The 16,944-nt window shown below is 39.1% G+C and overlaps 1 protein-coding gene across 1 annotated transcript in view; it reads left to right on the forward strand.

Annotated features, from left to right (window-relative positions):
• Positions 1 to 16,944, forward strand: part of arvcfb (ARVCF delta catenin family member b) — a 191,800-nt gene that overhangs the window by 136,130 nt on the left and 38,726 nt on the right. Inside the window, exons 8-11 of the mRNA XM_088008464.1 lie at positions 733 to 916; positions 14,278 to 14,395; positions 14,476 to 14,647; positions 15,478 to 15,495. Coding sequence (XP_087864590.1) covers positions 733 to 916; positions 14,278 to 14,395; positions 14,476 to 14,647; positions 15,478 to 15,495 — 492 coding nt within the window. The remainder of the gene's footprint in view (positions 1 to 732; positions 917 to 14,277; positions 14,396 to 14,475; positions 14,648 to 15,477; positions 15,496 to 16,944) is intronic.

A 16,944-nucleotide genomic window follows, 5' to 3' on the forward strand; every position in this document is an offset into this window, starting at 1 on the left:
TTTTTTTTTTGTTCCCTCCTCCTTTGTTTTGTTTTGTTTTGCTGTTTTTATTTCCTGTAAAATAGGCTGGAGGTTATTTTTCTGTGATTAGATGTGGAGCCACTGCTTCTCCCTTCGTGTTGTTTGGAAGGTGACTGATGCGTAAAATCTCTCTCGGTGCCGATTTCATAGGGAGAGAATAATCTGGACGCACGCAGCATCTAGAAAACAAATGGTTACAGTAGCGCTCGAGGTAGTGAAGCTGGCTAACGTATATGAGCTCTGTTAAAGCGAAAAACGGTGCGAGTGTGAACATGTTTTCAGTGAAATTTTCACCTAGTGATTTTCTTTTATATATATATGACATTCTGGTGAGTCCAGTTTGTGGGTGGTTTAAGACAGAACTAAATGTGATTTTGATTTCAGTCGTGAAGTCTGCTCGACTTGTCTTTGTCTGCTACTGAGCTTTCACTACGTTGCATCACTTTCATTTTCTGTCGACGATTCTCTCCACTCCTCCTTTCTGGCTGCCTGGCATCTCTTTTCTCATTCTTTACCTCTTTTTGCACTTTTCATTCTAATCATTTCCCCCCATTTTTTCTACCTTAATCCTCCCTAACGTCACCTTTTGTCAAATGTCATTGAATATATCTTCAGTGGTTTCTTCCTTTTTCTCACAATCATACTTTTTCTAATTGAGCTCTTTGCTCTTACATAATGTCTATCGTTTCTCCTCTCTGCCGCCCCCCTCAGGTACCCTTTGGAATCTGTCGTCCTACGAACCCCTGAAGATGGTGATCATCAACCACGGGTTGCAGACCATGACCAACGAGGTCATAATCCCTCACTCGGGATGGGAGCACGAACCCAACGAGGACTCCAAGCCCCGGGACGCGGAGTGGACCACCGTCTTCAAGAACACATCCGGCTGCCTCAGGTAGGGTCCCCACCAAACTCGGTTCTACACAGCAGGATGGATCTTCTCAGTCGGTGTGTAGCACACATTTACAGGTCACCTACTCACAGCACAAGTTCCTGAATCAGTCCTTTACAACGGTATTCATGCGACATTGCCAACTTAATTTATTTTATTAGGATTTCAACATAAAATAAAACACAATTGTGATTTTTATATATAGTTATATAGTTAGCTGCTACTTAATTGGATTCTCAAATGTATTTAGATCAGGACTTTTACCTGAACTATTCCGTTGCAGCTCTGTCTATATTTTTAAGGTTTTTGTTCTGTTGGTTGTAGGACTGGACAATAAATCAATAGCAATATATATTGCAATAGATATGATGTAATCAATACCAATAGATAGACTTTTCAGTCATTTCAATGAACTCTGATGCATTCTGGGGGATGTAGGCAGAGGAAAACCTTTAGCCATTCAACCTCTCACGTTGGGTGGCGTCAACTAACTCACTCACTCTTTGGTTGCCTAGCAACATCGTGTTGTGTAACTTGCGCAGCAGCAGTCTCATGTTTTCCACAGTGCCTCAAAACTGCTTATAAATAAAAACAAAAATCAATGTTGTGAAGAATAAGGAGAAAATGAATGCAACAACTTGAAGGGAAACGGAGGATAAAACAGGAAAGGTCACGTCACCAGATATTTAAAACAAAAACCTAATCAGTAATTGTCAATATTGACTGACATGAAACCCTCATGTCATGATTCGTTTTTCAACCATATTGTCCAACCCTAGATGGAAGGGAAACATCCACCTCAATCTCAATTGTAACAGGTTTTCCTCCAGGATTGGACCATTTTTATCATCCCTCCTCCTATCAGCCAAGTTTCCTTTTCCCTGCAGGAGGGAAACTTTCCTCACAGCATGACTGTGTTTTGCATGCAGACCGAAAAGTTCAACTTTTGGTCTCACCTGAGCAGAGCACGTTTGCGCCCATATTTGCCGTATTTCCTTCAAGCATTGTAACTAGTGCTTGTTATCGCTGTTTAAGTGTTGTGTTATTGCTACTTTTCTATAAAAGAAAAAAGAAAATGAACAGTGAAGCACAAAGACTAATAGTTGTTCTCTATTAAACCTCTGAGCCTTTACAGAACAGCTGGATTTATGCTGAGATTAAAAGTGCAGACAGATGTTTTCTGTTTATTAATAGAGTGGCTTTGCCCTAGATTTCATTTAGCGATTTCAGAGTAAAGTGGCCTGAACACAGTGGTGAGCTGCGCTGCTCAGATGTTTACATATCATCCCATCTCTTCTTTTCCTCACACTGTACAATTACCTTCTCAATTGGTGTTGCTCTGTCACATAAAATACTTAGAAGCTCTCAGTTTTAAATTCACCAAATGTGGAAAAGTTCAAGACTTTTGCAGGGCACTGTGGATGAGGGAGCAAATAATCGATTTTTATGTAAAAGGTAAAAAATTTATTTTGAGTAAAAGGGAAGTGTTTAAATATTAGTTTAAAAAAATAAAGGTTAGTTTGCGGAATCTCATTTATTTAAATGTGGAGCTGTTCTATGGGTTTCAGGGCTGATTGAAAACTGTATATATTTTGGTGTTGGACCAGCGTTTGGCTCACGTTGGATGGACGAAAGATAATTAGCTGTAGTCCCGCTCCAACTGTCTCCCACTTCATGCAAAGAAAAACAAATTAGATTTAAAAAGGCTTCCAGGGAATGTTCCCAAATTTTTTTGAAATGATAATTTAGAAAAATACAGTGTTGGCTTGTCTTGGTTTAAAAAAATAAAATAAAAAGAAAGCCAGTAATATGTTTTAAAAGCTCAGACAGATTAAAAGCTTCTGGACCAAACCAGTTTTTAGGAGAAGAAAAGACGCAGAGAGACAGCAGGCACAAATGAGGAGCCAGATGGTCCATTTATTCAAGTTAAATTTTCAGAGTTTCCAGTATGTGCACACATTTAAGTGACCGTCCTGGATTTAACCGAGGATTACTTTAATATACACAGTGGAAGGGAAAAAACCCCAAAGCAAAGCCCCTTCATGTTTGTTGTGACTAAGATGCCAGTTACAAAGTGAGACAGGTGTGGTGTATATTAAACTGTTAGTGGCCCGCGGGTCAGGGTCCGGCATAAGCTCTATAGGTGCTTTATTGATTTACGGCTCAGCAGATGCAGGGTTCCTCCCATCCTGACCTGTGGGTGTTTGTATGTAAGGAATGCTGGGTTGTCTGTACTGGGATCAGTGGGCAACTTTTGTCTGTGATAAAACATTAAACCCATCTGCGTCTCGTGGCGGACCTCTGACCTCCGTGTGTCCACGTGCAACATGCCACCACTTCTGAAGAGGTTTTGCAGTCTCTTGTTTTGTGGGAAGTAGTTCACCTGTAATCTTTCTGTTTTTCTGTTTACTGCAACCACATCACAATCTGATCAGTACCGGGTTCCAGAAGGGTCAATAAAATGCAAAAACCAAAACACAACAGTAAAACGCCATAACAGAGTTTATGCTAAAGCAGAAGTTATGGTACTAAGTTGAGCATAAATTTAGTTTTAACCTGAATTCCATTGTAGAATAATTCTGTTTTAGCAAAATTTTCTTTTCGGCATTACTTCAGTTTTAGCCTAAATTTTGCTTTAGCATTAGCCTACTTCTGGTTTAGCATTACTTCTGTTTCAGCCTAAATTCTGGGTTAGCTTTAGCTTACTTCTGGTTAGACATTACTTCTTTTGGGGCTTTTGTTGCTGTGTTATGACTTTTGTTTTTGCACTTTTGCATTTTGTTGACCCTTCTGGACCACCATAATTAACAATCTCAAACAATCAGACACTTACATGAATATAGTAAGCCCCCAACTTTGGGCTTACAGCTTGAGTGTTGTTGAAAAATAAGCAAACAATCGGGAGGAGCTGGGTGATGAAATCATAACTACTGAATAAAGCTGTAGGCTGAATTACACTGCTCTGATTTGCTTGTTTCCATCTTTGTGCCTAAACATATATTCTCAAAATATGTCCACTGTTACATTTATGATTCAGCTTCCTTACCTAAGGAGTCATTTCTTGAAAAAAAAATTATATAATTATACCTTAATAACTTTGGGATAAGAGGAAAACGATTTATTCCCACAGTCTTATGAAATTGCCTCTTGCTGTGTAATGAGGTGGTTTCTGTTGTCACAGAAACAACGTCATGTTTGTTCACATCTTGATTGGTGGATATATCAGTGAGGTCACCTGCTCTCTCGTTGTTTGCAAAATGTTTTCTGTGGGGGGCTTGAGCCTTTCTACCAGACCACTGTGGTGCATTTTAATCTTTAAGATTGAATTGTTGTTTTGTAAAAGCCAAAAATAGAAGGTAGAAAGTTTCCTGAATGCAAAAGCAGTTGGACCGGAACAATTTGTGATGTTTTATCACTTTTATACCTTGACGTCTTTGACCAATATTTCAGGTGTATTTATTCATGTACAGTTAAGGTCAAAATTATTAATGCAGTAGAGATTTAAAAATTGTATTCACCACAAATGAGACATCTTGTCCTTCTGAATAATAAATGGATCTTTACTGCAAAAAGCCACATTTTTTAAATGTCTGATCAGATTTTTGCATGTTTCCACTCGTATTTTTAAAGATTTATCTTCGTATTGGATGGCCTCCTAGCCATTACCCTAATCTTTACTTGGGACTCTGACTGAATCCCTCCAAAACATTTATCTTACTTCCACTCAGAAGAAAAGTTTTGGTATAATTGACATATTCCAAGAGTATTAATAACTTTTATGCTTGTTTTATTCTGATAGGGTGCTAATGGCAGAAAAGTTTTGAAAAAGCTGCTTTTTGTGTTTCCTACATAGCGAATAAAGGCTTTATGTATTTTAAAACACAGAATATTTGTTGAATGTAGAATTATTCGGTTCATAATCAGCCTTAATGTAACGTGAATTGCAACTCTGACTCAATCGGAAACTGTAAGAAATCTGTTTAGTTTAGGAGGCGATAGAAAATTCACTCAGGCCCCATTTCTGTTGTCAACCAGGTCCCATTAATCCTGCCAGACTACATGATTTTTAAAGATGGCGCTGTCTACCACGCTTACATAAGAGTTACCAGTCGGTCAAACCAAGCGTGTTTTAGCAGACTGTGTCACCTCAGCAGGGTAACTCTAGATCTACTTCCCTTCTCACTTCAAAATTAGACACGTAGGCATCGCTACAAAAGGTGGTCAAACTTAAACTACACGGTGTGACGGCTTTCCCTCACTTTAACGACGACAAAGTCATTCCGACAGCCTCTTCATGGGCGGGACCGCACTTTCAATTTTACTATTGAATTTGCGAGCTCTTGCACCGGGAGCCAAATTGAATTCAGCCGAGTTACTGTGATGTTAACGCTAAACACCTGAAACCTAAACCTAATATTTCCAGGAGCCTTTGAACTAATCAGTGTAGGACTGTGTTCAGCTGAAGCAGCTGCTCCCACGGCTCCTTTACAACAAGCTTCGCTTCAACAGCTGATCACTAGGGAGCCGTTTAACGCACGCCCTCCTTCCAGGCCGGCGCCGACAGACACTTCTGCCTTCTCGACTCTCTGATCACTTTTACTCTGAAATACGTTTCAGCTGATGTCGTCAGTGTTTTCCTCATCACTTAGGTTACTCTGCTTCAAATTGGAAATGTTGAGGAGGACGTCGTCTTCTTTCCCTGAAGCGTCCAGAGAACTCATTACTACTATGAAAGCGTCGTTCTTCTTTTACTGAATGGGCAGGATTTTTTTTTTTCTGTTAATCTGAAACCAAAGGCCTTTTGAGCCTTTTTAGTGAAACTTCTATTTTACTAATGCCAGCATTACCGTAACAAGTTCAAACAAACCTTTAAGCATGTGATGGCATGTCGGCAGCTGGTAATAATTACATAAACGGCTTATAAATAAAAACATCCCCATAAATTTTATGTAAAATACTAAAAAGCTGAAATTAGACCTTGTGGCAATAATTATCAGGTATTTCGGACTCTTGCACTTTCTTGTAACCCCAAAGTATGTAATTTGCACACTTTGAAAACAGTATTGCAAATTTGCTATTTTTTATTTACTTATCAAACCAGGCAGAAAAGATTAACAACTTTTTTTTTTCAACTGTGGTCTGGAAAAAGACAACGAAATAAGGCAATAAGAGCAGGCAAAATTTAAATAACAGATGAAAAACTGTATAAGGACTCCATTAAGTAGTAATATAGCATATGCACACTCAATATTAGTACTTTTGTACTGAAGTTATGAGCCTTGTAACTCTACAAGGCAATGTAAATACAAAACTGCTTTCTAAGAAAAAGATATTTCTAGATATGTAGCTTATAGTGTGAACATTTTAAAAACACAAAATCTTAAGTATTTTTGGTCCAGTTTCTAGTGCAAATATCTTAGTGCACTTTAAATACGATAAAATTAACTTACAAGTAACTTCTAATATAGGAGCTTGTTGATGTTGATGAAAAACTATTAGTTAAAAGTGAAATTGTCTGGCAGTGGACCTAGTACTTTTTCCATCAACATTAAGGAATTATTTAAAAAGCACCAATTTCTTGCAGAAAAGTTACTTGTAAGTTAGTTTTTTTCTTATTTCAAGTGTTTGTACTAGAAACTAGACAAAAAAAACTTGGTAAAATGTTGTGCTTTTGTTGTGTACTGTTGTATATGAAGAGCTGAATAAGTAATGTTCATTTAAAAAAAAAAAGTGCCATCATGATTAAGAAAACTATAAAACATAAAACTTGGGTATCTCATTTATGATCTACATTTTTATTTATTCAGTTTTTCTAGTGAAAACTGCTCAGTTGGTCAATCGCAAGGATGTCATCTTTATACATGTTTATGTTTATTTATTTGAAACCAAAACTTGTGTCGATCCAAATAAAATAAAATAAAACCACATATTTCTCAGCTTTTAGATGTAATTTCCCTCGTCTCATGTTCCTCTTGTTTCTATCAGAACAGCTTCCATTTTCCATCCGTTAGCTTCCTTCTACCTTCCCGGCCGTGTTTCTGGCTTCCTCTCAGAGTGACAGACGGTAATAACGTGTAACTGTTCCTGTGTGTGTGTGTGTGTGTGTGTGTGTGTGTGTGTGTGTGTGTGTGTGTGTGTGTGTGTGTGTGTGTGTGTGTGTGTGTGTGTGTGTGTGTGTGTGTGTGTTACCGTGGCTCATGTCCGGCCGCGCTGTCTCCGCCATGCCTGGGCCAGCCAGGCCTGTCTAGACTGCAGTCCACATGGCTCGTCTTTCTATTCTGGTCGATGTCCAGAACAGCATAGCTGAGAGGCAGCACCAGTTACACACAGCACCAGTTACACACAGCACCAGTTACACACAGCACCAGTTACACACAGCACCAGTTACACACAACGTGCCGCTCTGGCTGCCTTAAGCGAGTGTAGAAAACTTTCTTTTTACTTCCTGAACCTTCTGCTCTGAATATCAACACCGGCAAACCAGAAGGGAATGAGGGAAAGCTTTTTGATCTAGCTGCGAGAAGTCAGTGAGAAGTCATAGCATTTGACATCAGGGCCTCAGAGGGCGCTCCGTTGTCACTTCCTGCCGCTTTGTTTCATGGTTTTATTTATCTGTCGTATCCAGTCCTCTTGTGAGTTCAGGCTGCAAACATTTTAACACTCTTGATTTGTACTTGGCTCATTTTTGTCACATATCACTAAATCTAACCATCAGCCCCCCTCCACTCCTTTTGACCCAAGACGCCGGTCCTGCTGAGGAAGATCCGTCTCCATAGCAACTGTAGCTAAGCCCCACAGTTGCCTAGACGCAGAGTTTGTGCACGGGGGAGAAGTGCTGATGCCAGGGAGAATCTGTTTACCGACGCCGGCGGAGACACACTTACTCCTCGGCGAAGCCAGGAATAGTTTTTTTATTTTTTTATTATTCTGTCAATAAGGACCTGCCGGTGTAAACAACGCCAACAGTGTAGTCGCCGAAACGGGATACAAGGGGGGCTGTTTCTGCCTTTTGTTGTGACTGGTAGTAAGGTGGTTCTGAATCGGAAATGTTTTGTCAGCCAGAGGTGACAGATTTTACTGTGGAGTCCAGGAGAGGCTGGGTTAGAAAGGTTTTCTATAAAAGGAAATATCATTCCCCATCTCTTTTGTTTAAAAGTAAAGCTCAGACTACAAATCACTAAAAAAAATCACTAAATTACCTTTTCCATTTCTTTTGAAATGCAAATATTTGCTTTTGTGTATCTTGGAGATCTGTAAGCGCAGTTATAGACGAGAAGAAGATGGAGACTATATGATATTAGACATAAATATATTTACACAAGAATATTACATATTGCTGCAGCTAAAACAATAACCTACTTATTATTAAAGTCATAATGACAACGTATAGATTTTATTTCAGTACATACTCTCACATACAGAGAGTGACAAAACTCAGGTGAGCGTTAAAAGTTCCTCTGTTTAAAATAAATACATGTTTCATACACAAATCACATTTCTGGAAATCAAACATATTTATACAGTTGTAGGAGTCTAAAGAAAAATATGGAATAAACACTCTGACCCAAATGCACACAGGACGTAGGAAGACGTGTGTTGATGAGGAAAAAGTAAAAAACAAAGACTATAAATAAGGAAGACATCACTTTCTGTGGTATCGCTAAAATGTTTTCCACTGTGCATATTAATGCATATTAATAGTTCCCTCATTTGGTGAGTGAACTATTAAAAGAGGCGTTTTCAGACACTCTTAAGTATTCACAGATTTTAACTATTTGCAGGCCAAACCTCCAGGATTCCAAGTGTCCACTGCACATTAGTTCCACTTGCAACACTCAACATGCTGGAATTAAAGGGAGTGTGCTCCACATCTTGAGAATCACTGGTATAAAGGAACACATGTACTATTGGCTGATTTTAGCAGGGTTATTAGTTCAAGTCTGCAGTTGATTGTGTCACTTTCTAAATGTATTTTTAAACCATTATTTTAAACCCTTATTAAGGTCTTCTTTTAGTTCCTACACCATGACTGCCTGTGTTTTTGGCAGACAGAAATATTTCCAAATATCTGAATTTGTCTGTTTTTGTATCCAAGGGGAGAAACTACACTGTCCCTCTTTCAGCCAGCTTATCAACAGGGTGCAGGAACAACTGCACAATTCTCTCCAAACAACCATGAAAAGGATTTTAAGTCATAGGAACAGTAAGTTCGGCCTGTCATGAATAATTTTTCCTGGATGATAAATTGCTCCAGATGTTATTGCAATAAATTATATTGTTGCTGTTTTGAGACCATTTTCAAGTAATATAACAATAATGGCGTAATAATAGGAACATGTTCTCAGATAGAAATAAACTTTTAAATTCTAATGAACATTTAAACACTGGAAATGAAAAACATTTTAAATATCTACAATAAAAACAGACAACAAATAAAATGAGTCATAAAATCTGCCAATAAAATGATCATAAATGAAAAGATAGTTAACAAATTAACCAGACTGAAGACTTTTTATCACCCAGCTTTTGGTGGAAAGAGAGAAAAAAGAGAAAAACAATAAATAATTCAAATGGAAATTACTGAGCTCATTTTAATTTATCATGCAATTAATTGACTTATTGCTTATTGTGACAGGCCTAGGAACAGTTTGGTTTGGAAGCTATTAATGCTCATATTGTTGTTTATTACTATACCTTTAATAGGCCAATAACTTAGTGGAAATGAAACAGATATAAAATTGACTGTAAAGACCCATCAGACTGATGTAGCTGCACAGATTGCAACAAATATGCAAAAGTTTAACAAAATGTGCAAGTTAAAGTTCAAAAATAGCACAGCCAATCCATCCTCTGTAATCTCTGAATAGATCCTTGCATTGACAGCGACGTGATGAAACCTGACGATAAAGTGCGCTTCTGGCACTTCAGATCTGACAACCACCTCGGCTTTACTTTCTCGCTTTTTGCCCTTTATTTATTCGGCCGTTGTGAGAACTACCCGACCAATAACAAGATAAGAAGCAAAATCAATAAGTTAAATCCGAGTTGGGATCAGCGTGGTAAAAGCCTAACCCGAGGGCGAGCATATGGTCCCGCGATGCTGCTGTTAACCTTGCCGGCCGATAGCAGAGGGCAGCCGCGTCTCCATCCATCTCCATCAGTCCTGCTGCAGCCCGTTCCTCCCAGCTGCTCCATTGTCCTCTGATGACCAAGCCGCTCTGCGTGACCTTCACGCCCACGCTTTATCTGAAAGGGCTCCGACACCGTAGACACATCAAGATCAAGTGTTAAAAAGGCCTGAAAGTGTCCTTGCAGGTTTTCTGAGTGCACACCTACTTGCTCTCAGAGTCCCTCAAAATAAGAGAAAATGTCACATGAAAGTTAAGAGTTGCTTTCTGTGAAAGGTTGTATGTCTAGTTTCTGCTATTTTAGTTTTTTGGCAGTGAAAATGTCCAATTCGTTTGACTGGCAGAACTAGAGCCACAATGCAGAAAAGCCCAAAATTATTTTTGACGTGGAAATGCTGCCTAAATGATCTTTTATACCTGAATGTAGTTTATATATATATATATATATATATATATATATATATATATATATATATATATATATATATATATATATATATATATATATATATATATATACATATACATGCATGTATGCATGCATGTATGGCTAGATTTAAGAAAACGTATGGAAAAAAATTAGGGCCACTGAAAATAAAGTCACAATTCTAACACTGGTCAGAATTTTCAGTGGCCCTAATCAAGTCAATTTCTTTTTTCCCAGTCGCCCTAATCTTGAGTGCAAACAATAATACTAAATCTTGGTGAAAAAATTATAACGCTGAGTGCAAATAAATCTTGTGATATTGCAAAAGCCTATCAAAAAAAACAAAAAAAATCCCCTGCTAGAACTGATGTGAACTATCATACAATTTAAAGGCAGCATGATGAAATATCAATGTGGGGCGCCTGTACACACCCTCGTTAAAATTCCAGGTTTTTAACACCTAAAAATATTCACACTATATTTCTTTTTCCCCTTAATGTGATGGATATCCTGTACAAATAAGACCTAGATGGGAATAAAACCCTTTAAATCTTTAAAAAGTAAAAACATTGCAGTGACCCGATTTCACAGCTGTGCGAACTCTTAAACCGAGACGTTGTAGAAACACCTTGTGGCTTAATATTGGAGTTCTTTCATCCAATCAGCCTTTGGATACATTTTAACAATAAATGTTAGAGGGACAAAAAAAAGAGAAAATTGTTGGTTATTATTTTTGGTAGCACAAAACAAAATCAGACCGATGTCACCTACAAGCCTCCAACCTGTCAGCTAAACTTAAAATCTACAGCTCCGCTTGAATGTTCCTCTTACAGTTGCCATAGTAACCGAACACTACTTCCAGGAGTTACGCAGCAACGAGCCAGTGAATGTCACAGCAGCAGTTGATGCAAAGTTCTCGCGGAGCGGCCCTGAGTCACTCTGAATAGAGTGAACTGGGCCTCATCGCTTTCCCAGTCTTCTTATGAAGTTGCAAACTCTGACAGATGGTAAAATGCCTGGACGGCTCCGGATCAATACTCATCAAAACTTAAAGGTCATAAACCATCTGAAGGACTAAATATTTCAGCGGCAGACAGCAGCAGCCTCCTCCACCGCCTCCCTGACCGCCCTGACCGTCTTCACCAACAGATGCACGTCCTCACACCTCCCACGTCTGGCCCCTCTCCCCCAAAAGCCTCCTGAAAATGAAACAGCTGCCAATAAAATCCTCGTTTGTGCCAGCAATCCCCACAAACTCACCCCTGTCAAATAAATCAGAGGCAGACGTTGCTTTGGATGTGTTTACAGAGATGGTGGTTAGCCTTTTTTTTTGTTTTTTTTGTTTTTGTTTTTGACGGATGAATTTAGATCTATGACCGTAGCACCGGCCAGGTCTCCACTGAAGAGCAGCTTTACTTTGCAGATTGCACGTTTAAAAAATGGCTGATTGGTCGTCATCTCATTTGTAAATTCATTGGTGAACATAAACAGATATATTTGTTTGTTCATCAAAATCCCCTTATATTTACATAAGAATAAAAAATAACCTGTACATTTACTGATTAAACAAGAAGCAGAGAGTTATTTACACTTTCCCTTTATGCAACCTATTGCAAGTATTCTTTCTACATTCTGTAAACACAAATACTTATATACTCATACACATATGTACATACAATTCCTACTTGGATGTTTTATTAATATTTGTGAATTGAGTCAGGCTAGCAGTGAGTTTGATATGTTTAAATTACATCTAGAGTTCCTAATTGCACTTTCTGAACCAACATTTGAATGTAACAAACATTTGAAAGAACGTTTTCATTCAATTAAGAGCTTTAATTTGTCTGTATCGGATCGGTATCGGTCGATACTAAACCCCAGATATCGGTATCAGAAGTGAAAAACTTGGATCGGTGCATCCTTATTCATTCCTCTATACAAACGGGTCAGTTTGGTGTTAGGTCTGGGTTTAGGTGTGATAAAGTTTCCTACAGCTGCATGCATTGTCATATATTTATGATTCTCTACAGCCAATGAACATAAAATAATAAAATAATGGAAATAAAGTAAAAACTAATAATCTGTTATTTACTGTAAATAGCCTAATTTGCAGCTGTGCTGGATGCTGATGCAGCAATAAAAGCGTGAAAGGAAAAAAAAGAAGTTCTGCTTACCTCTGCAAGGCTGCCAGCCTCCACAGAAGTGACTGAGGGTCAGCTAATGGGATTACGTGGGTTGGAAGCCATCATAAATGAAGTCCCCGGTGAGGAGCGGGGAGCCCTGTCTATCCCTTAACCCTCTTTAGAGCCTTGCCTTTCACAGCCAGTCAGACAGCCGCACTAAGACTCCTCCAGCTCTGCTGCTGCTGAACCAGCTGTGCTCTGACCGCTCACTGTGTAAGACGGATGGCTTTTCACGTTTCTCCCCCTAGACGCCAAGAAAAGAATTTTATATTAATAATTTAACTCTTTTTCTTTATAATGTTCTTACTCGATTAAAGATTTTAATTGAGTTAATTGCAGTATTTGTAATTAATTTTCGCAAGTAATCCATTTTAATCGAAAGTTACACATCGACAAAGTAAGCATTTTAAGCTTAAACATTTTTTGTTGCTAAATTATCGAGTTGACGCATAAACTCAACAAAGATATTTATTGTTTTTTAAACTGTCATTTAGATTATTCAACCATCGAATTGGTGCGAAGTGCTGTACAGTTTTGAAGAGTTTCAGAAACCCCTGATCATTCATGTAACTTCTTTGAAAAATTCTACTTTACGAATGTAGACTGTGAATGCTAACATTAGCCTTGGGGATGTCTTTACTTGACGCAACCAGTTTAGCATTGAGATGCTATTTTAGACTTGAATAACTTACTCTGATAGGCTAACTCTTTCTAGCACAACTTGAACACAATAGTCTTTTACAGCCTCAGATTATATGTTTTTTTAAAGCAAAAATTAACCACAAATTGGTCAGAAGAAGCAAGTTGTTGTTTGTGGATGCTGCTTGTGCGCCAGATTTATAGACGTACCAGAAACGTTCAGGTACAAATGTTCCAGCTGCAACCTTTGCATGTTAAAAAGAGTTGATGTTAAAAATTTTAACATCCATGCAACTAATTTAATCAAAATTTATGCCTTTGAATCTTCTCTGTTGCTCACTAAGCAGCTTTAGCTTAGTGAGATTTGTAAACATTCATTTTTAACACTTATCTCAGATTCCTAACTGAATTTAAGGCTGAACTTTGACTGGGTCATTCTTACACATGCATATGCTTTTTAACTGACCTGCTCCATTGTAGCTCTTCCTCTGTGTTTATTCGTTGTGTAAGTCTCTGCTCTGATCTGACTTATTTTTCAACCTCTAAATCAGGGGTGTTTGAGATTATTGTCAATTTCTTCCATCTTCTTCACAATAAACTTACAATCAATTAATCATAAATTCAGGAATCCAGTCATACAGAAAATATGGTTTTCCAAACCAACTATTTGTTTTTTCTAAATAGTTTTCTTTCAGGAGTTCCCTGCATTCAGCTCCAAACCAATCAGCTTGAGCAGCTGTCCAGTCTCTGTTGAAACAAAGCTTCCCCACAGCTTGATGCTGCCACCACCGTGTTTGTGTCATTGTGTGTTCAGGGTGATTAGTTTAAAAAGTTCCATGTTGGTCTCATCTAACCAGCTACAATCAGTTGTAGAATGAATTCTACTTTAAACCTTCTACATTTCCGGCATGTGTATATTTAAGATGTTAGGACTTCCCTCTCCTACGCGTGCCAACGCTAACTCCTTGTGCTTTCTTCGTCCTGCAGAAACGTGAGCTCAGACGGGGCAGAGGCTCGGCGCAGACTGAGGGAATGCGAAGGCCTGGTGGACGCTCTGCTGCACGCGCTGCAGTCCGCTGTGGGGAAGAAAGACATGGACAACAAAGTGAGGAAACGACCCGGCTTCCACCGCGCGCTGCGCAGCAGGTGCAGCTGATGCTACAGCTGTCTCTCCTCTCTCCACAGTCCGTGGAAAATTGCGTTTGCATCATGAGGAACCTCTCCTATCACGTGCACAAAGAGGTGCCTGGTGCCGAGAGATTCCAGGACCCGTCGGCCCTGCAAGCCCCCGGATCCGCAGGGCCACAAAGGAAAAAGAAGGATGATGCTGGCTGCTTCGGGGGAAAGAAGGCCAAAGGTGAGAAGACGGGAAGGGAAAGAGAAGAATCATAAATCTGCCTGGAAAATTAAATTAAACTGTTATCCTCCTCCTGTCCAACAATGATATCTGAAATTAACCAGATGATGACAATTGTTTTTGTCAGATTACGTTCAGTAAATATAAAGTCTGGCTGTCAGTTTGCTGGGTCAGTTGTCAGAAGAAGTAAAAACATTATATCATCAGGAATATAATTGGAAAAAGAAGATCTGGCCTTGAACACAGTTCTTAGGGAGAAATAATTGTTGGCCTGTTCTCTGAGAACAGCGCTAACACACAGTAGTTTCTGTACAGCTGAAATGAACGTAGACTAGATCTAACCGCAGTATCACATAGAGATTGAAATCCAGATGTGTAATCAGCTCAAACCCAGTCGTTGACGTTTCCAGGCTCTTCCCACTCAGCCGTTCTGATAAAACACTTATTCACACTCTGACATCTGATGCCACTTTTAAACATATTCCCTTTTTTACTGTCTACCTTCCCTCACAGCCTCATAGTTGAATCTGTTTTTTTGCCTATGAGTGTATCGTCACCAAATCCTCCGTGTTACACCGCTCTCGTTGCATTCCCCCTGCACACACACACAAACACACCCTTTCTTAACCGTCTGTTACGGCCTTCACTGATTCACCTTCAGGAAATAATGACTTATTTTTCTGTTGACGTGTGTAACACTGCACCTCCTTGACACACACTCACACACACACACACGCAAACATGCACGTCTTTTTTTTCACCATGCCTATTCTCTCTTCTCCCTGCTTTGTGTTTTTTGGCATTGCTGCTGCTTCCTTGGATAACTATAGAGGAATGGTTTAATCAAGGTGAGTGCCCTCCCCTCCCATTGTCTCCTCCCTCTCAGCTCTCCTCTTCCTCCTCCTCATCTTCATCCCCCCTCCTCCTCTCCTTCTCCTCCCTCCCCCCCTGGCTGTAGAGTGCAGTTAGAAATAGTTTTGGTTGTCCTCCAGAAGACCCTGAGAAACTTCCAAGGATTTCAGAAAATTGTAGTATTCATTCCATGTGTATTTCCTTGCCATAGCAAACAACCCCAGCTCAGAGTCAAACGGGCTTTTTTTTTTTTTTGTGATGATTTAAACTTCGTAGCTGAAGTATCTGATTTGTATCTATTAAAAAAGGTTTAGGAAATGCTCTCCAAAGTGTTTCTCCTTTAGTTTAGCTGTTAAATTGGGCTTCATATAAACATGGTTATGAACTTTATTGTCACTTTTTTAGAGTCTGTATTAAAGATGAATAGATTTCAAAGCGTGACGGTTGAACATTATGCTCTCTGCAGCCTCTGCCAGATCAACAGAGGATTCATTTAACTAAAATCTTCAAGCATTACAGAAGAACAGAACAAAAATGGAGGTATACTTTTGTTGATGTCAAATAAATAAAATCGACACTGGAATGTAAATTCCCAAAATACTTCCTTTGTATAGCAGCCCACTTTAAATAATGCTTTTCTAAGACAAAGCTATGAAACAGAAATAAGCATGTGCTTGACATAATGTCCGCACTGCTTTTTTAATTTTTTTTTTCTTTTTTTCTTGTTGAACTTCATATCTCCACACAACTGAACTGTTCTTGTCAACGATGTCATTCGCTGTGTCGTCTTCTTCTCTTCTTCAGTCATGTCCTACCTGTTATCTTAAGTAATGCTCAAATGTTAGCCGTTAGCACGTCTGGCAGCTGCTGTTCCTTCTGCGTCAGTCTGACTTTGCATCGCTCTATTTCAGCTGCATGACCAGTCTGGCTCGGAGCAACTCTTCTCATCATCAGCTGTTCATCTTTTCTATATGTGTATTGAGGACAAATTACTTTGAGATTTATCTTTCGTTTTATCGCTAACGTTGATCGTGGCTTTCTCTGTGCTGCTGTTGCCGTCTGATTTGATGTGATATACGTGGTTTTGTGAGCAACGTCACCCACAAGGATACATGAGTCCTGAAAGGTTAAAGTGAAACTACACAGCTTTGAGAAAATAGTCATTCCCAATTTAACTTCCCTGCATTTTGTTGACAACAAACTTTCCTGTATCCATCCGTTCCTGCTGTGTAGCATGGTGTTGGCAGCATTATGCTCTGGAGATGAACTAGAGAAGTTAGAGATTTGTTGGAGGCTTTGAACGACTTCGGTCTGGGTGGATGTTCAGCTTCCCTCAGCGAGACGACCCTTACAGTACAACCAGAGCTAGAATGGACCAGAACCACTTTGTCGCCATCTAGTGGTTGGAATTATGCCCATATTTCAATATACTTAGCTTATTTGCT

The sequence above is a fragment of the Poecilia mexicana genome, unplaced genomic scaffold (assembly GCF_051168715.1).
Source record: "Poecilia mexicana isolate PSO_F unplaced genomic scaffold, ASM5116871v1 scaffold_9, whole genome shotgun sequence".
In the NCBI taxonomy this organism is placed as follows: domain Eukaryota; kingdom Metazoa; phylum Chordata; class Actinopteri; order Cyprinodontiformes; family Poeciliidae; genus Poecilia; species Poecilia mexicana.